The sequence below is a fragment of the Cuculus canorus genome, chromosome 1 (assembly GCF_017976375.1).
Source record: "Cuculus canorus isolate bCucCan1 chromosome 1, bCucCan1.pri, whole genome shotgun sequence".
Lineage (NCBI taxonomy): Eukaryota > Metazoa > Chordata > Aves > Cuculiformes > Cuculidae > Cuculus > Cuculus canorus.
This window is the reverse complement of record NC_071401.1, coordinates 36,104,425-36,131,310: the sequence shown is the minus strand read 5'-3', so window position 1 is coordinate 36,131,310 and position 26,886 is coordinate 36,104,425. Positions and strand designations below refer to the sequence as shown.

The 26,886-nt window shown below is 35.1% G+C and overlaps 1 protein-coding gene across 1 annotated transcript in view; it reads left to right on the top strand.

The window, feature by feature from the left end:
• The window catches only part of DIAPH3 (diaphanous related formin 3), a 223,510-nt gene that overhangs the window by 143,519 nt on the left and 53,105 nt on the right, over nt 1-26,886 (top strand). Inside the window, exons 24-27 of the mRNA XM_054056201.1 lie at nt 1,604-1,767; nt 6,566-6,701; nt 22,022-22,117; nt 22,535-22,594. Coding sequence (XP_053912176.1) covers nt 1,604-1,767; nt 6,566-6,701; nt 22,022-22,117; nt 22,535-22,594 — 456 coding nt within the window. The remainder of the gene's footprint in view (nt 1-1,603; nt 1,768-6,565; nt 6,702-22,021; nt 22,118-22,534; nt 22,595-26,886) is intronic.

Below are 26,886 nucleotides of genomic sequence, written 5' to 3'. Positions count from 1 at the left end.
GCAATTCTCATTGCTGGCCAGTCAGCTCCAGCAGCTTGAAGGTACTCATGAGCTGCATCTCACGAAGTCAGTTGAGACAGGAAAAGAAGCTCAGACTGGCTAAGGAGCTTTGTCAGAAGAAGAGAAAGTCTGAAATTAAGTACTCGGGGGGTGATTGAAGATATATCTTTTAAGATCATTGAATTCTAGGCTTTAGTTTGTCCTTTTCTACAAGACTCTTGCAGTGGAGAGTGTTCTGTTGTTACAGACTCACCTAATAGCTGGCATAGTTACTATTTTGAATGTTATCAAAGTGCATTATTTCTCTTTTCCTGCTTGTGTCCGAGAACTTTTTTGTATGACTTTATGGCATGGATCCTAAATGACAAAAAGAAAACCATCAACTACTTACTTAGTATTTTAAAAGCAATGTTAACGAACCAGAGGATATTTAATAGTGAAATTGAAATGGAATTCAGCCTCTAAACAAACTACGAGTGCATTGCGAAAACGCTTAAGGGTGAAAGCAGTCACCCACCAGTAAATTGTTACGGTGTATTTAAAACAGCACGGTGGACAAAAATTCTGTTTGTCTACATATTAATGCACTTGATTAAAAATCCTGTCAATAAATTGACCGTAGTGTATGTATCTGTAGCATGAAGTATACAAACGCAGTAAATTATCTTTTGCAATAGTTGGCTGGGCAATGGAGTGTAAAAGTAAAATTACCATTTCTTGGTTTTTGTAGTCTTTCCTGCAGCATGAAAATAATGGAACATCAATATTTGTTTAACTGCCTTTTCATTAAAGTAAACAATTTATGAGGTTGTCCTGCATAAGGAAATGACTACACGCAGTATTTCTTCTTTGAGCTTCTTTGCTGTACTGTATTATCAAAAGTCTTGAATTAACGTAGGTTTTTTTGTTGTTCTTGTTTCTTTCATGTTATGCAGTATTTTGGTTCTCTCTGTCTCTTGTAGTTCTATTGTTCTCACCTCTAATGTAATTAAATTGTATTGACATTTCAAGTAACTCTAGAAAAAGCATAAATACCTGATGCAACCACCAGGAATAGGAATGAAAGCATTGCAATTGCTATAGCATCATTTAAAAAAATAAAGCTGTTAATATGAAGTTTTTAATCACTGTTGTTTATTATTTTTTCTACCTTAATTTTAGTAGGAACTGCATTTTTTCATATATTTATATTTTATATTTAAGTATTCAGGTTTGATATTGGTATATGTATGTAAATTCCATGTAAATTGTACTTTATGTGCCTAGACCTTTAGCTTCAACAAGGAGAGAGTGATACTAAATAATATATATAGGTGCTTGAAGGTAGATTAGTCCCATACATTTAATTTCATACAAAACTATGTGCTAATGGAATATTCTTTAAATTTAAAGTGCCTGAGAAGATTTGATGAAAGCAACCTGATTTATGCATAGGCCTAATGTACACAGTAATACTAGGAAGCATATGTAACATGGAAAAATTCATTGATATTTCTTTTGATACAAATGAAAAATGTGTATGAAATAGACATTAACTTTAAGTAAAAACTATGGATTTGACTGGATTCAATGAGTATTCTTGCAGCCTTAACAGCAGCATACAGCTTTCTAGTTCATGCCAAAGAAGATGTTCAGAAGGTTTCACGGATGCATGAGAACATGGAAAAAATCTATCAGAATGTGATGGGATATTATGCCATTGATCTGAAGAAAGTTTCAGTGGAAGAGTTTTTAACGGACTTAAACAACTTCAGGACAATGTTCATGGTACACTCTATTTATTTAATGCCTAATATTTATTAGAAATTATTTTTTTAATCTTACAGTTACTCAACAAACTAAAATTACTTTTCTTTCCTCCTTTAATGGTAACTGATACCAGAAATTTTATTTTGCACATCCTAAATTCATATGATATCCTAAGTATAATAGAGTTTTGAATTATTATTTGTGGATTATTTTTCAGAAAGTATTGGAAATTCCTAGTAATGAAGAATGTAATTTAGAATTGAGCTTCTTATAATGTGAAGGGAAAAAATCTGAAACTCTTGTATTTTTTAAATATAAGTGCATTTTCTGTTTAAAGGATGCTTGTTATTTACTTAAAAACAAATGTTCTAACAAATATTCTGTATTTATAATATGTGCTCTTCCCATGCAAAATCCAGACTAAAGATTTTATTTTGTTTCATTTTTCGTTTCCCTGCAGCACTTGATCAGTGTCAAAGTTTACATCTGTAAGCAGGTTCCCTGCTCTGGAAACTCAGAGCTCCTTGTTCTGGATTAAGAAATCAGCATTTTTTCATGAAACTCAGTTTTTTTTCTAAGGAACTTTAATTTTTGTGAAATTGTTTAGGACTTTGTTTTACATGTTTTAAATGCTTGCTTTCTTCTTTTCCCTTTAAAAAGGATTGTGTGTTGGGAGAGGGGCTAAAAATTATTATTTTATTATTATTTTAAATATTTGAATTATATTTGAGAAGCAGACAGTAGGCCGATCCTGGTAGGTCCTTTTTTATAGAGCTCAGAATATAGTTATGAGCATAATTCAAACTCACAGTTAGCAGACCTTTGCCTTAGTGTCATCTAAATCAGTCACAAATGTGGATGTTAGCTCTTTCTTTCTATCACAGGGCAGCATCTGCATTGTGTATGCTAATGTTTGCACATACTAGCTCATCATAAAAGCTTGAGGTATTTTGGAAATGTAATTTTATCTTTCTTTAGGTATTTTTTCAGACCAAATGCATTTTCATTATGCTTGCATATTTTAATAGTAAGGGTTCTTCCCCCAGCCCAGTTCTACCGAAACATAATTTGAGAGTTTTAACAAAAAACCTTTCTGAAAAGTGAGGCAGAAATTTCTCAGCAGGATATTTCTTTATACGTTTGGAGCTGTTTACATATAACTATAAACGGTTATCTTAGCAAATTTGAGGATAGTCTGCTCTTCTCCAAAATACTGCAGTTTTCTTTACCATTGTCAATGTACTTCTTCTGAAAGAAGGATTATTAATTTGATGTTATATGTCAGAATACATACTCAAGACTAGTATATCCTTCACTTGGCAAAAGCTGATGCCTATGTAAATTTGAACACTTTAACAGAGGTCTTATTTAGGATTAGTGGGGATTGCTAATCTTAGTGATTTATAACTTTGTACAGATTTGGTAAAATTAGAGGGACAGGGAGAGATTGTTGATCACGTGTGGAGGTTGTGGTTGGTTTCAGTTGTTTGAGGTTTTCTTAAGATTTCCTTGTAAAAGTAATTTTTTTTCACTTGGATTCTGAACACTTGGCTGGTAAGCAACTATTAATGAAGAAATGGAGGAATAAAAAGGCAGGTTGTGTGTGAATTTATTCATTCGGATAACTTGGAAAAGGTGACTTGTGTCACATCTGGCTACCTATGATTACATAGCTTAATTTGCTGGCTACGCTCCTGCAGGAATGTTATCTGAGCATAAGCTTTGTCGCAAAGTCTGAAGCAGTGATCCAGCTCATGCCTATTGATCTTTAGAAAGATTTAATTGGTTATTCTGCCATCTACTCCTTACTATAGCCTGACACTTATCATTGTAACATACTTATTCAAAATTGTCACATTTTCCACTCTTTCCAATGTGATTTTACTTAGGTTTGGGGTTTTATTTTAAATGTTTTCAGATAGGTCTAAGGGTGTAGATAGGAAAAAAATACATCTTTTGTAGATACTGAGAAAGAGTTTTGAAATTCCTACATCCATCTATTTTGAGGAAAGGACTTAAAATGAAACCCATAATTAGCAAGCATATTGGAACGTGTAAAGATTACCAAGCCTCTGTTACTTCAGAGTTTAACAGCTAAAAAATTAGGACTAGCCTTCGATCAGAGTAACTTTGCTTGGCAGTTTACATATGCCAGACTTTTCAACATGGGCATTGATTATATTTTCCTAACTTGCTCAGTGCCTAATTTGAAACTCAGGACTCTGGTTTCTAAAGTGCTAAATGTTATGAAAAAGTTGTATGACTTTAATTTCAGTTGTTTAAACCCTATCTGCAATTTAAATGCTGTAGAATAAGAATTCTGAATGCTTAAGCTCATCTTGAATTGGACATGCAAAGTAGTGGTTATATTTTACCTTAAATTCCCCATATTTCTTTGCTCTGTCTGTAAAACCAGCACTGATACTAGCCCCTGCTTCACTGCAGTGTTATAAAGATAGATTAATTAATGCTTTGAAATAGTTAGATATTATTGATGAGCATGAGGGAAGAAACCTTGAGGAAAATTAATAATTCTGTCTTGCAGAGCACAGTTTTGAAGGCTGTATGAAAAAACAGTGGGTAGGTAAGGCATGAAACCACTTATCATTCGATGACACTAAAAATAATACTGAGTAGCTGCTCAGTTTTTATACTTTTTCAAAAAGTTCTTTGACATGCCTAGCATGAGACACCTAAGGTCTGATTTGGGGAATTGTTTAGCATTGGTCTTGATTGCTGACAGAAACAGAAGCTGGTTAGCATCCTATAAAACTTGGTTTAAAAGACTTTTAAACTTAGTGCTGAAAAATCGGTGGAGTCTTAAAAACTCCAGAAGACTACTTAAATACTCAGTAGGTGTGGGAAAGTGAAGTTCAGTCTTCCTTGTTGTTAAGCAAAGTTGATAATTTACATACAGTCCTACTGCTATTATTTGAGGGGGAAAAGTAGATTTAAAGTGGAAATTTCCTTGGTCACTCTCTAGGAAAGTGTGCAATTTCTGCCAAAATTCTACTTGTGCTCAAGTCCCCTTTGAGTTTTGTCCAGCAGTTAATGTTACAGAATGCCCAGTCTGAAAATTGGCAAATAATTTGTTAAAATTTGTTGATTTGTTAATCCACAATTCCAGCATTTTCTAGTAGGCTTCTCACACCCTCCCATGGTATCAAGAAAATTGAGAGACGAATGTGGTGAAGACATTGCAGAAGTACAGGTTTTCTTTGTTTAAGAAGGCCATTTCATAGAATCATAGAATAGTTTGGGTTGGAAGGGACCTTAAAGATGCTCTAGTTCCAGCCTCCCTGCCATGGGGAGGGACATCCCACTAGATGAGGCTGCCCAAGGCCCCATCCAACCTGGCCTTGAACACCTCCAGGGATGGGGCAGCCACAACTTCCCGTGGCAACCTGTTCCAGTGTCTCACCACTCTTCCTTATATCAAGCCTAAATCTGCCTCTCTCCAGATTATACCCATTGCCCCGGTCCTATCCCCACAAGCCTTTACAAATAGCCCCATTCCAGCTTTCCTGTAGGCCCCCTTCAGGTGCTGGAAGGTCACTATAAGGTGTCCTCGGAGCCTTTCCTTCTGCAGGCTGAACAAGCCCAACTCTCTCAGCCTGTCCTCATATGGACATTTCGTTGTTGTATTTCATTGTTTTATTTCGTTGTTATATTTCATGATTGAAAGCTTATTCTTCTTCAGTTATCAGAGACAGGTATTTCCTCACAAGATTTATGTGTGGGTTTTTTTTTCCTTCCTTTGGTCACTATCTACTGCATTGATGTTAGACACAGCACCTGTGCAAATCTTACTATAATCCACATTCGTCTGTGCTTTATAGTACTTTCCAATCCATTCTTAGATTTTTTTTTTTTTTTTGCTGAGTGCAGGCTGGCCATTTTCCCACTGAAACCAATATGAGACATTAATTATCCTTGCAAAAGTACAGCCTCAGCCTCTGTCTCAGACCTTATTAAGATGTTAGCCGTTTTGTAGCAGAGGACACTTTGAGAAGTGTTGTGAAAGATGAGATTATGTGTATAACTGCATTCCAAAAAGAGAAGCTTTCAGCAATAAAGAATAAGCGCATGGCACTTTACGTTTAATGCAAGCCACAGAAAAGCACTGAGAATTTACCAGTGTGTATAGCAAATACCAAAGTAATGAAAAGGTAATCATAAAATAGCTTTGTTAAAAATTATTGGAAGTTTTTTTACTTAATGTCTGAATACGCAAAATAGTGATTTAAGAACTGTGAAACTCTTAGTTCTGTTTTGCTTTCATTGGAAGCTTTGGGATGCTTATTTATAGTTCAAAATAAACAGTGTTGTACGGGTATTAACCAGAAGACAAAAACTTATAAACCCAGCACATTAATGCATATGTGGATAAGAGTAAGAAAAATATACAGCTAAATCACTCGAGCAGCTTCATTTTGCTGGGAAAAGTGGCAGCATGAGAAAGAATAAATGTTGAAACTATTTTAGAAATATGAATAGTAACAAAGTTTTGTAAAAGGAGGTGGCTTAGATAGTTTGAATTCTTCCTATATTAAGGTGTATATTCTTAAGCTACAGTTTTTTCTGAATTTATCACCCCCATTTGGGGCTAATTAGTATACTTTTAATGTATTTGTTCTGAATTTGCTTACTTTTCTGAATAAAATATACTAAATATGGAATGTAAAATATATATTTGGCTTGATAAATTAAGGTTATTTAGGAGATTTGATTTTAAAGCTTTTTTCTTTGTTTTTAAGGTTCAGCTTTATTTTTGCTAAGAATTCAGTTTTAATGGAGCTCTATATTCTTTTCATAGCAAGCAATAAAGGAGAATATGAGAAGACGGGAAGCAGAAGAAAAACAGAGGCGTGCTAAAATAGCTAAGGATAAAGCAGAAAAAGAAAAACAAGAGAGGCAACAGAAGAAAAAACGGTTGTTGGAAATGAAAACGGGTAAGTAATGTGTAAAACATTTTATTTACTGTTTTACTGGAAATAGGCTATTTTTTCATTATCTGAATGTGCTATGAGAAAAGACAGAGTGAAGGAATGATTTTCATCAATCAAAATTTAGAGTGAAGAAATTTTGGGTTGTAAATGATCTTCTCTAATTACTTGTTTTCCTCAAGATATTGTAGAACTCATAAGGGTGCTTTATATTTTCCTTTAGAAAATATTGAACCTCGTGCAACCAAGTATAGGCTCTTATGCTCAGAACCCCTTACGTTACCTGAGAACAGACATTTTCCAAATCATAAAGCCATTTTCTTTCTTTTAATTTAGGTTACGTATTCTATTATTATTATTATTTTATGAGAATAAGCCCTCCCTGAAGTACTCTGGATTTTTCTTTGAGTATGTCAGTTGTTATTTCAATATGTCCCTATTGAAACACCTTGAAAGAAACCTCAACCATGCATTTTTCAAGTTACTTATTTATGCTGTGTTGTCTTTGGTACCAAAAGAGACAGCAGACGCTATGAGTTCTCTGTTACTGAAAAAGATGTCTGATGATCCTCTATACTGCTGTATTTTATCCTATGGTGAGCTTCTGGAATCCTTCAGAATGATACATGACTTACTGTGTAAATTATCATGAGCTTTTCATTTTTTTTCTGAGCCGATCTTGTTAAACAGTTCTCCACTCAAACCTGGGTCTGCTCCTTTGGCATAAATGATTATCTGTCTCTTCCACGTTTCACTAATAGCCAGAGTAGATGTGTTTAGTTTCAGATTCTTCAGGCTTCAATTTATTTTCATGAGACTATGCATGTCTTATGGTGCAAGACTAAAGCTTCCTCTTAAGATGGGAAACCAGATGGCTGCCCTCTGAACATTGAAATTCCTAACTTTAGAAGCAAATTCAAGACTCAATCGTAAAACTACCAGTGACAATCTTTTTAAAGCTCACAGAAGACAGGAGGCTGCAGAGGACTAGGAAAGGGTATAACTGGTATTTGTATTCATGCAGGCTTGGAAGTGTTACAAAACAGTTTAGATATTCTTCTCTGAGACGTGTTGTATGTAGTTGGTAGTGCTTTGGATGGAAAATTGATAGTCTTTCAGGGAAAAGTAAAGCTCCTCTCAAGTCCTATTCTTCATAATGTCATGTTCAGACATTCCAGAATACAGGTGCCAATGTTACGGACTTGTGAGTCATATAGACACCTGCCTATGTAGGCCTCTCATAGTTAAACCTATTGCTTCATCTAATGTAGCTAGGAATTATCTACTTGTCATCTACAGATCAGCTAGGTCATTGAGTAAATAGCTGCTTTGTGTCTTAGAAGCATTTGTTTTTTAATTAAATCATGTAAGCTTAGCTGCTGCTTCTGTTCTTAATGTAAAGCAGTCTTTTCACAGTGCTTGAAGTTGTGTTGTTTTTCAGTGACCATTAATTGGCCATTAGTGACTTGCTTAGGGTCCTGAGTTCCTGCCTGGGCTGGTGACGTTCAAGTCCTGAGCTGCTCTCCAGTGCTTAAACAGGATTTATATGATCATCCGAAGCTTGTTTTCTTAACCACTTGTCTTATTTACACACGGACATTTAACCTGTCCTAGAATCTCCTTTGTTCTTGAAGTCCTCTTCTTTGTGTTTCTTCAGCTTTGACCTGCTTTTGGAAGTTATTTGAGGAGTAGGGTTTAATTGCCTATGGTGCCACCTTCTGCTGCATAAGTTTCTTCACGTAAAAATTACCTACATATTACTGTGAAATTTTTAGTATTCCTGACTTATCTTTTTGAGTTCACAGAACCCTAAAATCTTAAAGAAATATATACAAAACAATAGATTTTATGAATGTCTACCCAATATGTGAGTTGAGCCAATAAGTTGCATATAGCACAAGTATCACAACTGTATCATTCCAGATTTGCCTAGCGCTATACAGATGTATTAAACCAAAAGGAGTATGATCCTGAATTAAAGGTAACTCCTGATTTTTAATTTAAACTACTCTGGAGATGATCCATGTGAGTGCATACAATAATTTCTTTGTTAGTAACTGACACTTACGGCAAACATGAGATCTTAGGTGGTCCTGCAGTATACCAGCCTTTTTACAAACAGTTAAAGTCTTCCTTAGCTTATGTTGTGCCTTTGATATACAAGTGACAAATTAACCATCTAAATCGTGGCTTACACTGTGATCATGCCATCAGACTGCCTTTGAAATACAGTTACACCAAGTTCAGTGTTGATAACATAGATTTCTAAAATTAGATAAATATATATAGTGTGTGATAAATCTTCATGAGGTTTTCAGTTTGATTTTTTTTTTCTATTTCAGATATCAATAATTATACCAGTAATGTGTAGATTGTAAAATGTGTAGTGCTTTATGAATATGTAGTACATCTTCTTTTTAGAAACATTTAAGATTTTAAGTAGGCTTTATAATAGAAATTTGGACCTTTGCTAGTAAGACCATTATTTTTTTATATTTATATGGAATCGTTTGACTTATTCTTTTGCAAGTATTATTTTGAGGTTTGCACCTGAAGCCAATGTCAGATTTAGATCTCTATAAATTGCATTTTGCCTAAATTGTTACTCTCTACATCTTACTGGCATTTCTGTGTCCTAATGATCACAGCTCTAATGGTTCACTAGTATGAAAGGATGAGTGTTTTAAGTTTATGTAATAAAAATAACAGCTCCTTATTTTCCTTTCAGCTCCATACTAACTTGAGAAGTATGTGGAATTCATTAAAAATTTTGAAAGTCTAAGCAGTGAATGATGTTTGGTATTTTGAAATTTATGATAATAAAATCTGTCCTCTAAATACTTTCCGAGATACACAGTGATATTCATCATGAGATGCTTTGTCAATAAGATTGCTTTACTTTCTTCTTTGAAGCCAGTTCAAATTATCACATACCCTTCCAAAGGTAAATAGCCAGTGGAAGGGGATCTTTATGTAAATGCCACTTGTCTGCATGCTATTAACATTCAGATACATACTTTCTCATGCTGTTCAGATTCTCAGTAGAAAGCACACCAATCAATTATTTTGATTTTATCACAGTGTAAAGAATTCTATAACTGTGATAACACAAGCTAAATTTATTGTAATATAATTGAGAACTCCATCATTGTGGCATCTTCATTGTGTCTTACTTTGAATACTATTTAAGTAACAAGCCACTTTCATCAGTGATTATTTACAAAGGTTGCCCTTTCTTACCAAAAGCAGTGCAGTGATGTCCAAATGATGTCTTAAACATTTGATTTTCAATCCAGAGTATTCGTTTTTCTCACTTATGTTACTCAGTTTCACTTTTATAACAGCTAGCTGGTTTAAAATCCATGTTCCAGTTGTTTTAGACAGTTACCTTATTTGAAGTCAATTTTACAGCAGGTTTTTTTTCAGAAGTTTTATATTGTTTATCTGGCTTTGAAAAAAAAACCACAAAAGCCATTAACGTCTCACAAACCTGTGCGGAGTGTTATAGATTTTGGTTCTTCAAACATTTACTACTTTGTTACTGAGTGCTAAGTTGCACAATACGAATACTTTTGTTAGTTCTGTAATGTTCTGCAAAGAAAAAGGACAGTATGGATCCCAGCACTGACAATTTAAGCAAACAAAATAGTAAATGTTATTAGGTGATTAAAATTCAGATTCCAACAGATTTAATGATCGCCTTTGAAATAAATAAAAAAAAGAGTAGGTACTCTTAAAGACACTATATTCCCTGCCTAGGTCAAGTTCTTAAGGCTTCCTTATTAATTTCTTCTCAATGGGAGAGAAGAATCAATGCTTTTTAATAGTAATCCTCTCCTCTGTGGAAGGACTGCAAATGTTGCAGATTATAAAAGTCTGCTCATGGTCCATTACAACTGAGACAGTGTCAGTAGTTTCTTACTTACCTATGGTAGTGATCTGGGTTTTTTGTTTTTTTTAAATGTTCCTGAAAAACACAGATTTTGGACAATAGTAGGTTTATCGCTGGATTTGGGGCATTTAGGTGTATGTTTTGTGCAACTAAATTTACTGTAAAGTGGAAAAAATGTCTGATAATGCTACATATGAAGAAATCCTGAGTTTATAATATTAATATCCAACAACTGATTTCTGTGAAGGGCTCTTTTCTCTAGGGAGATTTCCCTTTTGAAATTTCAAGTGCTCCATTCATCTATTTCTCACTGATGATAACTCTTTCTCGTTGTCCCATGGCTGCCTCCACTTATCTTCAAATTGGACCCTCTTCACCGAGAGGATCCCTGAGGTTATTTTTTGTTGCTTAAATTTGTTCTTGATAATCACTTTTATTGTAAGGCTAGTGGCAAATAGATCTGTATCATAACTGTAAAGATTGTAAATTGTTCCTTTTACATTAAATAGCAATAATCTGAAAGAACTGTTGGACCTTATAGAGTTGCCTACTCAGTACTTATTCATTTTAGTACTTAGTGGAGAGTTGACAGTAAACTCATGGCAAGTTTGAAGAGCAGATCTAATTTTGCTTTATGCCTATTTAAAAAAAAAAAAAAAAAAAAAAAAGTCCTGTATATGACGAACAAGTTGTGACAACCATTGACCACAAATTGACTGGAAAAGAGATGTCATCTGATATGTCCCTAAGTATGGAGGTTGTTTTTCAGCAGCAACTGTACTTCTGTTTTGACAGTCAAGTCTAAATCTGGGTGAATTTCTGAGAACAGATGTTCCCTCAAGGATAATTGTCACATTTCTACTTGAAAATTATGTAGGGAATGATAAAATACAGGTATGCTCAATTAAAAGAAAATCTGGCCTGAAAAACAATGTGTGATACATCTCAGAAGCCACAGCATCAGATGAAAAACAGCAAAAGCTCATCAAGTCTCACACTGTAGGGTGTTCAGGGAATTAGATGGTTTCAGTGGAAAATAAAAAAAAAAAAGTAGAACTGATCTGAATGTATATTAGTTAAAACCCTTCAACTAATAGTCACAAATCATGTTCTAGCAAGATCTCAGAGGTGCTAAATCTTCTGAAGCATGGAGTTAATAGTTCGTGCACTCGTTATCAACCCATGGGCTCAGTACGAAGCAGCTGCTATTCATCTGTGCTAAGTAGTAGCTCCAAAAGAACGAGGTGTTTTGAAGAAACAGTTCTTTTTCTTTCTGTAAATTTTACTTAGAAGTGCAACCTTTGGAGATAGTAGCTGAAAGGCAGTAGTGAAACTAAGGTTTACACAAAGTCCCTGAAATAAAAAATAAAAAAATAGCAGCTTTATTTGAGACAGAGAGAAACAGTGAAAACAAACAGAGCTGTTGACAAAAATAAGGATCATTAATGTAATGTCTGTAGATAAATATTCTCATAAGACTTGTCACTTATGTTGTAGCAGTAAAATTTCTAAACAAATGTGAAAAGAATGCTGCGAGCTTAAAATGTCTTTACCATGACAAAAAGAAATCCAGTCTCTGAAGCTGTCTTTGGGATTAAGAGCTCTAACATTTGTGCAGACAGTAGGGTTTGGGTTGAGTAAGCATTTCCCACTCCAAATACTACTTCACATCTCCTCCATAAGGAGGTAGACATCAGAGTCCTTTTTAAACTCCTGCTCCTGCTATGTGTAAATACTTCTATTATTTCTGGGTTTTTTCTGAATCATCAGAAGTTTATTCTCAAGTTGCAGAGGAGAGGAGGATATCCTTATCAAAGCTTTGAAGGGTATGCTTTATTTTTACTTTCCTTAGTCCAGGGTTGTAAAACATCCAAGAACCTCCTCTGTCATTGTTGGAAAGCTAGCAGAGGAGAAGGTCATGTCTCTGACTCTTCCTTCAAACTAAGTCTGCTGCTGCTTCTATTTCTATGCTGTACACTGTGACGCTTATCTTCACTCGACAATACCTCAGTGGTTGTACAGAAGTAGAGTCTTGTTACTGCATACCAAAATACTCTTGCTCTGAAGCTTGCTGACAGAAGTTACTTGATTTCTCTGGCAACTTCTGTCCATTGAAAGCTATTAAATGCAAATAAAATTCTTTGAATCACAAACTGCTGGAGACCAAGAGACCGTTTTAGTAATGTCATTATGTACTTATCCTGTCCTTTTTATAGATGTTTGCTATTGCCTACTAGTGCACAGGGGATGCAGGGCTAGGTGGCCCTCTGATCAGATCCTTCTGGGTATTATTGTGCATTCATAACCAACCAAACAAAAAGGAATTTACCCACCCAAAGCTGTCTGAAAGCCTTACACAACTAAGCTTAGTCAAAGGAATCCAGTTAGAACTTTCTCATACGAGTGAGAAACTATATAACGTTTAAGCTTTCTTCAGCCCCTCATTTCTATTGGACAGCTGGCAGTATGAATGATTATTGTATATATTTTCTGATTTATCAGTTGTTTATAAATTTGAATGGGAATAGTCTTTCCCTATGCTTAGTGAAGTCCTTCAAAGGCACACAGTAGCCAAGGGACAAAATGTTCATACCCCCCCCCATATATTATCTTCAGCTATATATATTTTTATAAGAAGCTATGTTCAGTTAAGAAGGCTACTAAGGTGGTTTTAATTGCTTTATAAATGGAATTGTAATTTATATGTCTCAATAATGGATGATTTTTTTCCCCCTCTGTGAAACAATACCAATGAAAATACTAGTTTTGGGCTAGTCTGAAAAACAGATTATTTGCATTCTTGCGAATGTTGTTGGCACTAGAGCTGTGACATGTAAAGAAAATAGAAAAATCACTAATTTACAATAAATCTTATTGGCTGTCTTAGTATGTAGATGACACTTCTCACTATAACTGCCCTATCAAATCTTAATCTTGGATGACAGTGCATGGGATTGGTCTTGTTTAGTTATGAATTCTTAAATATAAGTAACTAAAGCATGGCATTCTGCTTAATTTAGCAGTTTTATTTTTCCACTAAAAAGGCGTAGTATTCCTAGTAAAAAGAAAAAGTGCTATAAGAAGATTGTGTCTTTAAGCTTGCATTACTTGATAATATTTTTAAAAGCAATATAGAATTCTTTACTGGAATATTCTGTATTGTTTAGTTGGTGAGAGATTAAGAGTGTATACAGATAAATAATTTCATTTTCAGAGTGTGACTTAGTGTTTCCGTGGACTTGGTGGAAAGGTCACCTTTTTTTATTGTAAACATGTTTAGAGTTCCATTGTAAATGGACAACCTGTTCTAGCATTTTACTACTTTTTCACAGGAAAACAAAAATCACAAATCTTAGGTTTGAATGCAATTTCTTGTAGTTCAGTAACTGCTCATTGCTTCCTATCATGTCTCTGGTCACCTCTGAGATGAATCTGGCTCAGTCATCTTTACACTCCACATCAGGAGTTTATACTTGATGTGGAACCCGAGTTCCACATCAGGTATTTATACTTTTCAATAAGATCCTCCTGAGCCTTTCCTTCTCTACGCTGAATAGCATGTTATACGACAGATGCTCCAGTTTCTTGATGTGGCCCTTGACTAACTTTGCTTGGGTGTATTTGTGTCTCCCTTGTTGTGGGGAGTCCTAACCTGGACCCAGCACTGCAGATGTCTCACCAATGCTGAGTAGAGGGAGAAGGATGACCTCTCTTGACCTGCTTGCAGTGCTTTTCCGTGGTTGTCTTTGCCACAAAGACACATAGTCAATATATTGTCCACCAGAATCCACTTTTTTTAAAAAAACAAACAAAAAAAAGCTGCTTGGCTGCCACCTGCAGTGGTGTATGGGTTTATGCCTTACCATAGGCAGGTCTTTTGTTGAATTTCATTAAGATTCCTGTCAGGGCATTTTTCCAACTTGTCAAGGTCCCGCTGAATGGCAGCACAACTCTCATCTGTCAACTGTTCCTCTGAATTTTGCACCATATGCAAACTTGTTTAAGGTGCACTCTGTCCCACCATCTGGTTCACAAAGGAAGATGTCCTGGGGTAGTTCAAAGGCTCAGCATTCTGTTTATTCTTCTTTAAGTCCAATTTACCTCAGGAAAGCTTCCTCTAGCAAACTCTTTACTGGATCTGAAACCAACGTAAATGACCTTGCATGATCTCAGCGGAAAGTAAGTTTGCAGTGGCTGTCTTTTGCTGTCACAGGAAAAAAAAGAAAGGGGGTTTATAGACATCAGAAACTTACACATATTTATCACGAAGTTCAATATTAAGATGATTTCAGTAGCAATCCTATTACTTAATTGGGAAATTGTGATCCAGTTGAAATGCAGAGATAAATACCTTACATCACTGAATTCTTTTTGTATTTCTGTAGTACAGAACCACCACTAAAACTATAGTTTACCTTTTGGGTTTTGTGGTATGATTTATCTTATGGAAGTTGAAACCGTGTAGTTAACAACCTTAATTTCAACAACTGGTTTGAAAGGGATGTCTCTTTCAGGTTTCATGAAGGATGAATGTTTAATAAGCATTTCAGTTATTTTGAGGTCTTTGAAATTTGGGGCACACTTTCATTCATACGCTTAGAGTCAAAAATCTATTTGTGCGCTGTAAAATCAATTTATGACTACTCAACGGGGGAACAATTTCAGTAAAACCAAACAAGATGGTATGAAACCCACTCTCCTCAGCTGGAAGATTTATGGAGTGAGTGCATCAATCATTAGGGGAAATCATACCTTTTTATAGTACACTTGCCTAAGGCTCTGAAGCACCAGCAAAGACTTAGTACCTTGTGTTGGGCATCAGTAAGAAACGTAACTATTCTGATTCTAGTCTAGACTATTTATGATTCCTGTGAGGTAATTCGTATGTTTTTCTTTTGGTGAGGACTACTATGTGTCTTTTGCCTGATGTCACCGCTGAGGAAAGACAAGTGAATGGTGATATTCCTGGCAAAAGCTGGATTTAGTACTTGTGAAATCTAAAGAGAACTATCCCTTCATCCAAGGCAGACATGGCAGCTATTTCTGCTTTGCGTCTGTAAATCAGAAATTTTCCTTTCTTCACTGCAATATAAGAAGTTTCTTGCAAGGCTTCATCATGCTTAAAATAACCCCTGTGTTCTGTTACAAGTTACAACTCTAGTCTATGCACTGTTATTGAAACTCGAACTGATAGACACGTATTCCCGATACTCTGCTTGAGACTGAAAAGATTGAACCACTTCCAAAACATTGGAGCTCAGTCCTGCACTGATGGCTTAAATAATCTCCCTCTCCATGGTCTGCTGTTCTGCTCCCTGAAGCTTAAGTCGCTCAACACTATACTATTGTTAAAGCTTTCCTCTTGTGACATTGTTCAGAGAATGGAGACCTTTAGACAGCTGAACATTGCTTTGTAGTTTGTACTGGTCAAAATCAATCATTATACAAATGTACAGGACTTTTTATGATATCTTGAAAGCAAAGATATAACATTAACAATGTTAAAAGTTGTATCTTTCTTACTCTCCTTGTCCTTGTGTGAATAGTCTGGAAAAATCTCTTTCGTCATGGTCCCCAAGCCTGGTAGTTAGTTGCCTCAGAAATTTTTGTACATTAATGCACAAGACATGATGTAGCTAAACCTGGAATAAGGCTGCAAAAGGATTAAATGTCATTTGATCAAAAACTGGGTACAATATATCTGACCTGAATCATATCCTGAGCTGAACAGAAAAAAAACAGTTTGTATTCTAGTCAAACAAGAAGAAAAAAAGTATCCACTCAGGCAATTACTGAATTGGGAGATCAGGACTGAATCCTGAAACGCAAATCCAATATCTTCGGCACTTCGATTTTGGTTTTAAATTATATGAAATCTTGAGTGCTGTCAAGATATCTGGAGTTACTTTGAGGATGAAATAAAACGAATTAGCAAGGACTTTTGTTATGATAATTTGATGTGTAGCCCTCCAGTTTTTGCACCCTTTTACTTCTGTTAAAGCTATGAAATATTACGGTCTGTTCTAAATGTCTACATTTGCCTAAATTTTACAGTTTTATTTTCAGATGAGGCTTAGTATTCAGAGATTGGCTCTAGGAGCTGCAGTGACGTAAAGTAGATCTCAGTGGAAAATGACAGTTGATCCCTGTAGATAAATGTCTTAGTCTGTACAGACTGAGTAGCCAAAAAATGTGCTAAAGACTTTGTAGGTTCGTGTTTCAGAAGCTAGCTAGTATTTTTTTCTTTTAAAAAAAGCAGATTATTTTTTGACAGAAGTAGTTGAATAAAGCTTTGTTTCCTTGAAAGAGGAAAAGACATATTAATGGATGATTTTCTCCAGGTAAGGTGAATTTCTGGAGTACTAGTATTGAGTGTGATGTTTTGGTTTATATTGGACAGATGCAGAGGAATGGAAAAATGAAGCACTTTTCATCCAAAGTCATCTTGTTGCACCACTCTTATTTTAAAACCATATTGCTAATGATATTCATGGTTCTGTGTCAATGGACTACATACGTAATTTGTTCCTTAATAAGTACATAAAATGCAGAAGTCAGTAAAGACTGCAGTATCTGGTGCTATCATCATAAGATGTATTGAAGTTGCACTGTAAAGCTTAAGATACTCAGTGGTACTCACTAAAGATACACAAGATACTCTTATGATACTCACTAAAGGAGAAGGATATCTAATATTCTTAACTTTTTTAAGATGTAATTATGAAATTAGGCAGTTTATATCTGACGTGGTGCTGAAATGTCAAGTGCAAAACTTACCGGCTATTTTGGCAAGTTTACTTCTGCTTTAGATGGTATTTAAAAGATAGTTGTATGACTTTTAATTAGGTATGTTTTTTTAAAGTATTTAAATCTCCTATTCCACAATTGAAGGAAAAGAGATCATTTAGATCATAAAAGGGTATCTTTCTCAAAGGACTTATTGTGGGCTATGTAGCTATCTTCAAACCAACTGGAATTACTAGTTCTAGGATGTCAAAAGATGGATACAGTTGACTAGTTAAGAAGCTAGTTGGGACTGGTGACAGCAGTGTGCAGCAGCTTGTGAAAGCCGACTTAAGGGTCCCATAGGAAGTGTTAATATTGAACGATATTTGTGACTCTTATCACTGTGGCAATGTTGTATGCAGTTCTCCCAGGGCAATTTGAAAGATTTCTAAAATACTGTGTGGTACACTTTTATTTCTTAAACTTTATGTCATTTAAGCTTGGATGGTATTACAGATAGTATGGCTATTCATAGTTAGCTATTTAACTTCATAGAAGGTGTCATAGTCGATTGTTGGCATGGGCATCAAAAGCCAGAATTTGGAGCCCAGCTGAAAGTGTACGTCTGAAAAACAGGCTTTCTGCACGTTTTGGGTACATGGATTATTAATTATGAATGTTTTTATTTGCAGTGGTTATGTTTTTTCAATACATCCATGCATACAGGAAATTCAAGTTCCTATATACTCCATTTCTTTTTCTGTTAACTGTTTTGCATGTCAATGGAAGTATTTATCTATAATCCAGTTTGTGACTAAAGTATATTTCAGCTAAGTATGAAAAACAGATAGTAACCAAAAATACGTTTACAGCTATGCCACAAAAAGCTGTGGGTTTGCAGTATTTCTATTCCATTATTTTAAATCTTTTTTTATTTATTTGATGACTCTTTTTATAGCATAGCAGATAATGCACCAGGATCCTTTTTCTACTGAAAACTCTTAAATTTTTGAAATAACTATGAAATCCATTGTAGTCTTGGACAGACTTAAAAGGAAAGAGATGACATGCTGAAATAGGATTGAAGTTTTTCTTCTGTTATTCCTACTTTCTAAAACAAAGCTTATGGACTCTTTTCCATAAACATTTTTGGTATCATTTTGGGGACTGATATTATACAACCTTTTTTGAATTACTCAAAATGCTTATAAACTTTCCTCCAATAGTCATGTACCTTAATGTAACTCATGGCTTGGCCTCCAAATTTTTTCAACTATCACTTAGGTTTGGAATATTCACTGAGTGTTTTCATTCCAGACAGGAATCTTTTACAGAATTGTATGACATCAGTTGGAGAAAGAAAACAGAACAGTTAGCGCTCCCCCTCAAAAAAAAAATTTTTGTATCGTTAGCTGCGGTAGTCCATTAGTCATGAAAGCAAACTTGAGAGTAATAAAGCACTTTATACAGAATACAGAGCAAGAAAAAAAAATCTATATTTTAGTATTAATGTTTTTTTCTGTGTCTGTCACACTGTACAAAAAATAAATGTATGTAAATGTTACCGAAAAGTATGAAATATTTGCTAATTTTCCATTATTTCTTTTCATATATAGCTCTTTTACATAAGATTGTGAAGTTAACTAGCCTGGTAGTACGGAGTTTAGAGAAAAGAGAACAACTGAGTTTGTTTGCAGGGTAAAAAAAAGTGTTTGAATGGCCAGGCCCCAAAAGTGGTGGTGAATGGAGTTCAATCCATTCAGCAGCCGATCGTGAGTGATGTTCCCCAGGGCTTCGTGCTGGGACCAGTTCAGTTTAATATCTTTATCAATGATCTTGAGCAGGGGATCAAGTACACCTTCACAGTGGTTGCAGACATCACCAAGTTGGGGGGAGAGTGTTGCTCTGCTTCACAGCAGAAGGTCTTTTCAGAAGGATCTGAACTGACTGCATCAATGGGCTCAGTCCATTTGTGTGAGGTTCAACAGGGTCAAGTGCCGGCTCTTGCACTTGGGTCACAACAACCCTATGCAGTGCTACAGCCTTGGGGAGATGTGGCTGGCAAGCTGCTGGGAGGAAAAGGACCTCGGGTATAAGTCAAAGGCTGACTGATCGTGAGCCAGCAGCGTGCACTGGTGGCCAAAATGGCCAATAGCATTTTGGCTTGTATCAGAAACGGTGTGAACAGCAGCACTAGGGAGGTCATCGTCCCCCTGTACTCTGCACTGGTGGGGCCACACTTCAAGTACTGTGTTCAGTTTGGGGCCACTAAAAAAAAAAACCAAAACATTGAGGTGCTGGAGCATGTGTGAAGGGCAGTAAACCTGATGAAGGGAATGAACTTATTATAAGAAGCAGCTGACAGACCTGGGGTTGTTTAGTCTGGAGAGAAGGAGGCTGAGTGGAGACCCTACTGCTCTTTACAAATACATGAGATGAGGCTGTAGCGAGCTGGGCATTGGTTTCTTCTCTCAAGTAACAAGTGACAGGACAAGAGGAGATGGCCTCAAGTTGTGCCAAGGAAGGTTTAGACTAGATATTAGGAAAAATTTCTTCTCTGCAAAGGGTTTGTCAAGTGTTAGAACAGGCTGTTGAGGGAAGTGGTTGAGTCACCGTCCCCAGAAGTATTTAAAAGTTGTGTAGATGTGGCACTTAGGGACGTGGTTTAGTGGTGGAGTTGGCAGTGTTAGGTTTATGGTTGGACTTGATGATTTTAAGGGTCCTTTCCAACCTCAATGATTCTGTGATTCTAAGGGCATTCTTAGATTACAGGTTTTTTGTTTTAAGGACCAGCGTCTTGGGAGAGCAGAAAATCAAGTACTAAAAGACAGAAAGAGGGATCTCTATAGAGGAAATTATTAGGAAATTCAAGAAAATTAAAACAAAACCTTTTTCTAAATGCAAATATATATGTAGAATTAGCAGAAATTAACAAATGGGTAAAAATGCAACCAAAAGGAACAGAAACACTAACTAAATGCAGTTTGTAATACAATTGTGCAAACTTAGCTTTTAAGAGATTTTTGTCCTTCTGTAAATAATAAAGTAGTTGATGGTGTAATAGAGAAAATGTCAAAAATGTTTATAAAATGTATTGAGTCTATGTCAGTGAACATGTATTGTGAGCTTTACATGTGTTTATATGTGTATTTGTATAGAGTTTTTGAATATATGAACTCTTGTTATTTATGAGATTACCACTACATGACCTTAAGTCATGTTTGAAGGATGCTTTTCTACAGTTTGTGGACTGGAAAGCTCAAATTTTGACACAGTAAATGAATAATTTTTTTTTTTAATAGTGATTTGCATATCTTGATTTTCAAAATCTTGTGCCTCTTTTTGGTACAGTTTCCTTTTCTGCTTTTAAACGATATCCAGGCTTAGGGTTCTCAGAAGCGAAGTTAGAGTTAACTCTTGACTTAGTAGTAGAATATGAAAGTAAAAATGTTGTTTCCAGAATGTATTGTTCATGATTTGTCCCATGCTGATTTGACCGGGCTTTGCCAGATCTTCCTTTCTGCAACTTCGAGGGTGTTTTGTCTGAATTATTTTTGTTGCCCTTGAAACCACTTACCTTAGAAAGATTTGTTTAAAGCTTATTGAAAAATTAAATTTCTTTAAAGGAGGGGAAAAAATTGAAATATTTTTGGAAACAAACTTTTTCCATAGTAGTTTTCCCCCATATTCGGGTCTGGAAGTTGCCTTGCTTCCTTACTTTTAGTCTAGCACTTTGAGGACTCCTTAAATTAGACATGGCATCTCATTCTACTCATTAGCTAGATAGACCCTGATAAGAATGTTCACCACTAGCCGTAATTGCAGAGTCATGTGATGTGTCTGACTGTATCCAAGGTGTGTGTTGACCTAACGAGTTTTGCCCAGTGCGCCATGATGAGATATCTGTCGTGTAATCCTTTATTTCTCTGTGGTGATTTTTCATCATATAGCAAATCACTGAATTTGTGTTCTTTTTTCTCCCAGACATAAACACAAGGGGTTAACAAGAATCAAAAATCTTACATTTTTCTGATGTGTTTATTTGAGGAAATAAAAGTAGGCTATTTAATGCTTGCATTTCATTATATTCTTACAATAATATTCGTAATTCTTTGGGGGGATATTGTACATAGATGCATAACACGATGAGTAGAATTTTCCTGAACTACATCAATTATTTAGTATTGGCCAGAGGTTATTAAATATGCAGGGAAAACAGCTTTTGATTAAAGCTACTTATGGATATCACTCTGTATCCTCTCCAGTCCAATATGGTTCACTCAGCTCCCTGCTGAGAAATAATTTCAACTTTTTATAACAATAACTGAAGCAATCTCTTGTCTAATATAGCAAATCATTTAAGAGACAGATATTGAAAGCTGACGTGAAACTGATTATTTGCAGCTGCAAAAGGGTGCTGAAATGAGTGAAATGTCATTTCACTTAAAATTGTGCTTGATTCTCAGTATAGAGAAAGAGGAACATGTAATGAATGGAATAAAATTTGGCCTTCTTCAATGTATAGAAGACCAAACCTGTTATGATTAATTGTTATAGAGCAATTTGTGGATGTTAAAACCTAATCTGAGTTTGAAACAAGTAGTTTTAATAATACCAGTAATATCTGTTATTGTTGTTTATTATTTTTATTAGTTATGCTTTGATATTTCTATGGTAACTTAGAGGGTATTTTCTCTCTTCTTTACAGAAGGTGAGGAAACTGGAGTGATGGATAGCCTATTGGAGGCCTTGCAGTCAGGTGCAGCTTTTCGAGACCGAAGGAAAAGGACACCAAGGTCTAAAGGTGAATGTTTTATTTTTCATTATTTTACATTATTTTCCAGAGAAAGTTAATGTTATAGGTCCAGTGCTCTAGAAATTAAATATCAAGTTTAATTCTTTATTGCAATGACAACTTTGAAGTATGTTCAAGCTGCTGTGCTGATGTCAGTAGCACAAGATTAATTTACTGAACTTAGCATAGCTTGGTTATTGTGACAGATCTTCAATACAGCCACATGTACTTTTAGGCTTTATAGCTGAAGGGGGGAAATAAAACTCATCTTGCCCCATAAGTGTATCAGATTATTTCACTGGTATATTTAACTGTCACTTTATTCCTTGAAATACTAATTTCTAAATGATTCTGCTTAGTATCGTTACGATACTTCATTAACTTTCAAAGATGTGTTTTACTTCCCTTTTTTCCTTGGTTTTGCAGACATACCACAAAATCTCAGTCCAACCACACAACGGCTTGTGCTGAAAGCTTGTAACCATGGTAATGAACCATATTCATGAATTGTATGCTCTTCTTAACTTACCTTACGTAGTTGATCTATGCTTGCAAAAGACTGCTGTGATTCTTGTTAGGTTTCTACATTAGTGAAATAACTATTGAAATCTGCTTTTTAAGATCAACCTGACTATTACAAAATTATACTTATTGATTACTTTGCAAAGCTCTTCTATAGGATCTTTTGTGAGTGTTCTTTTTATTTAAAATTTTGTCATGTTTTTAAATGTAGTACTTTTATAATCATTGAGAACAATTATGGAAGGAATTTTTTAATGGCTTTTGAATGTACAATAGAAAGCAGAGGTTGTAGAATGTTTTAAATGTTACTCAGTGTTTGTGATACCAAAGCAGAGAACTTTTTGCATTTACTTCTGTTTTTCTTTGTCTTGGTTTTCTTGATACTATAGCCAGAATGGTTTAAGCTATCATTTACCAGTATAATTCGAACGTGGTGTTGTATCGACAAAGTAATAGTAAATTAATCAAGTACTTCATGGCAAAATATTTCTCCAAATTTTGAGCCTATCTTATGCATACAGTTAGTCATAAACTCCTGAAGTATCTCATGGTAATCAGTAGGACTTGCTCATGTGTGAAAAGTTACTATGAGGACATGGGCGGGTGTTAGCTTTGTTTGTTAGACAGTCTGTTTTCAGTGGCTCATAACTAGTGGTCTCTGGAAGTTTATGTTTATAGTACTCTTGTTGAAGAAAAGTTTTCACTGAAACTTAAAAAAAAAAAATCTCATTTCTTAGTTTCTTTATGCAGAATGCATTATTCTTTAGCATTTAAATGCACTGCAGTTTATAAAATGGATGCCATCAAAATGACAATATAAATCATACCTCATGTGTAAATGTTTCTCTCTTAAGTGTCTATAGCAAAAAAGTAATAGAATTTGGTGTTATTAAACACAAGATTAAAGAAGATAGAGCTTGAAGGACAGTTTAAAGATAATTAATTCACTTAAAGGAATTGGCTCAAAGAAGAATGAAGTATAATTTGGCAGGTCTAGCACATAAGATATCGATATGTTAATAATAATGACTACATTGCACACCTCAATTTATCTTGTGTTTCTGCTTGTAAGAACTGTTACATTGAATGTTGCTTCTTTTCAGCCCATTCTATCTAGCTAGCTAGTTGTCTGTGGACAGATTTTAATTCTGCAAAATCTTAGTCTAACCCAGGGACTAATTTATACATAAGAAGGATATAATTTGGTACTGAAGTTTGAAGTTCAGACATTAGATTTGGAGAGAAGAGTAAAAATTAACTCCTGGATTTTTTTGTTTGTTTTACCAAAGTCAATTTTTCCATACAGCATTTTTAAACAATCTGATTCTTGGACATTTTAAAATGAATTCAGCTTTTCTTCCACCTGTCTTTTTAGCTCAGGAACAGGATAATACAACTCTGAGCTTGCTTTTAAGGAATTCATTAGTCTGTTTTTGATTTGCTGACTCTTGTCGTCTTCGTATCTTGAGCCAAACAGAGCACTAAACTTAGTGTAGATTAAGATGAATTCACTTATCAAAGCCTTTTTGGCATTTTGACAGAAAATATATAGTATTGGTTGCGTCAAGTTCAGCGCTGAGGTGAACTTTTTTTTTTCTCTGTTCGAAGTATGTGTGTTTGCTTTTAAAAATTTATTTTGTTATTGGGAAATCAGAAATGCTATAGGTTGTAAAATACCTAGAATGATAATAACCACCTCACTGAAGTTAATGAAATGGCCAGTCAAAGCAAGAATTATGGTGATAAAGTTTCTTTACCTTTCTGTTTTTAACAATATATAATATCAGGGGTTTTTCAGTATTATCCACTGTACCATTTTTGTCCTGCACTTTATATCTAATATAGATATGTGCAGTAACCTTTTCTTTCTATCTATATGTGTATAATAGTTTCTTAGGTATGCACTGTATAAGCAAGAAGTCTGTGGCTTCAGCCCACTTCAGCCAAATTGGTATGTGTCATTAAACAGAAATATTGGCTTGGTCTTTCACTGATTTGCTGGTTTTCCCAACCTAAAATTTCAAATGGATGCTAAATTTTGATTCAAAAAATCCACTGACTTACTCAAAGCTCAAAATATGTGGAGACTGAGAAAAGTCCTCAAGCAGCAATTCAAGCACTTCTCTTGTTTGCTTCTGTAATGGTTTTGGCTGTTTGGGTTAACTGATTTGGTTACTGCTTATTCTGCAGAGACTTAACAGGTTCACTTATAGTAGGTATTTTTTATTAATACACACTGGACATTCATACCTAGGATGAACTTATTTGACTCATTATGCAGTCAAAAAGAATTACAAGCCTTTACTTCTAATGTCTGTCCTCTGAATTATTCAGAGTATAGCAATCTGTACTGAGCAGATGCCATCAAGTTCCACCTGATTTATTCTGTTTCAAAACAAAACCAAGGAGGTGAATAAAAATTGTTTCAGTCTTTATGATTAAAAGTATTTCTCAAAAAAAGTGGAATTCAAATCAGACCCAAGCATGGATGGGAACTAGGGAGTAGTGGCTCTGTGTCTCACAGGGGGATTGCAAGGGAGAGAAATACAGCCAGAAAGCACACTTTCTCCATAGATGTAACATAAATGGAAATAGGAAGGAAATCTCTCTAACCATTGCCATCCTGCTCAAGGTACCAAACTGTCACTTGTTTGTGAGGCTGAGCTAAGTCCTATAAAACAATGTAATGCAGAGGAGCAAGCCAGTGCTACTTAGCTCTAGGGCTACAAACTGAAATTGTTTCCTGTAGCTAAGTGGACTTCTTAAGAAAAAAAAGGGAGGAATAGTAAATTCAGTGGAATTGCTAGCCATTGGTTGGCCTTTTTTGTCATCATGATCTGTTGAGGTCCCCAGAAAGCTCTCAGTGTTCAGCTGGTATTTCTGATTAAAAAGGGTTGCTGGTTCTCATTGCATCCCAGGGTGCTCTCTTGGGTGTGTTATTTTCAGTTCTACTGCACTCCTCTTTTATTGAGCAGATTGCCTCTATCTAACACGGTATGTGATTTTTGTCAAGTTTAAGTCTACCCTGTTTCTTTGATCAGAATTACCAGTTGTATTATTTCTACTTGTGACAAGGCCCATCAAGTCAGATAATTTCTTGCTGAGGAAAAGCCTTGCTGCATATCTAATAGAAATAGTATACATTCGAATTGCCAGATCTTGGAAATGTTCTAACAGCATAAGGACACAAATAATTTTCACTAGATTTTTGTTGACGTAGATACGATCAATATATTTATTTCCTTTGTTTTCATTCATGGTGCTTTTTATTTTTAGATTAACAACTGAATTACACAAATGTTCAAAACTACCTGTTAATGTTACTATTTGCTTTAACTACCAAGAGCCATAAAGTACAGTAAATATTGTGGTTTATGCTTTTGTTGTAATTCTTATTCAGAGCGGCTTATGACACAAGTAGACTATTAGTATAGTTTCTGTGTTGTACTTTGGTAAGTTTTTGGTTCAATACCGTCTAACAGGGGAGCTTTTTGTTTTATTTAGGGAGCAGAAAAAAGCACATAATTTTCAATGATCAGGATTTTGCACATTAGAACATCATTTCAAGCAGCTAATAGCTATGCCTGATCTGAGTTTATCAGTTATTTACAACAACAGTCAAGGCATATTTGCAGTTTGCACATTTGTTTCAAGCTAGTTAAGCTCAAATACACATAGCAATATATCCAAGGCAGCACAGATCCCACTGCAGCAGAGAAAGCTGCATTATTCACTAAGTTTTCAGTCAGGCTTTTCAGCCTGCATCAAGTTCTCTGCTGCTATGGCTACGCATTTATTTGCAGTAGCATTAGCCAAGATAATGTTATCTGAAATGCATGAATACAAATTTAAGATGTAGCTTTGATTGCATGCATATATACCTCAAATGCAGCAGGAAGTGTTTTTCTTCATAAGTTGATTGTATTCCAAACGCTGTGAATAAAGAAAAGCCATAATAAAATGGAAGTAAAAAAATATAAATTGCTTTTTGTGACTGCAAAGGTTGAAAGAAATCTTTCTATTCGAATCAGTAATTGGGTTGTGGACTATACTTCCAAAGGTAATAATAAGGTCTTGTTTCTAAGTTCAAATCAAACTTTTATGGTAAGAGATAGTCATAATTACTGTAGCTGTTTATTCAGTAAATCTATAAACAATAGAATAATTTTCATGTCACATTTAGTCTGAAGCATTTTAAAAATATCTTTTACATAAAATCCTTGTCAACCAATGTCATTCTGATCCACATTAAGCAA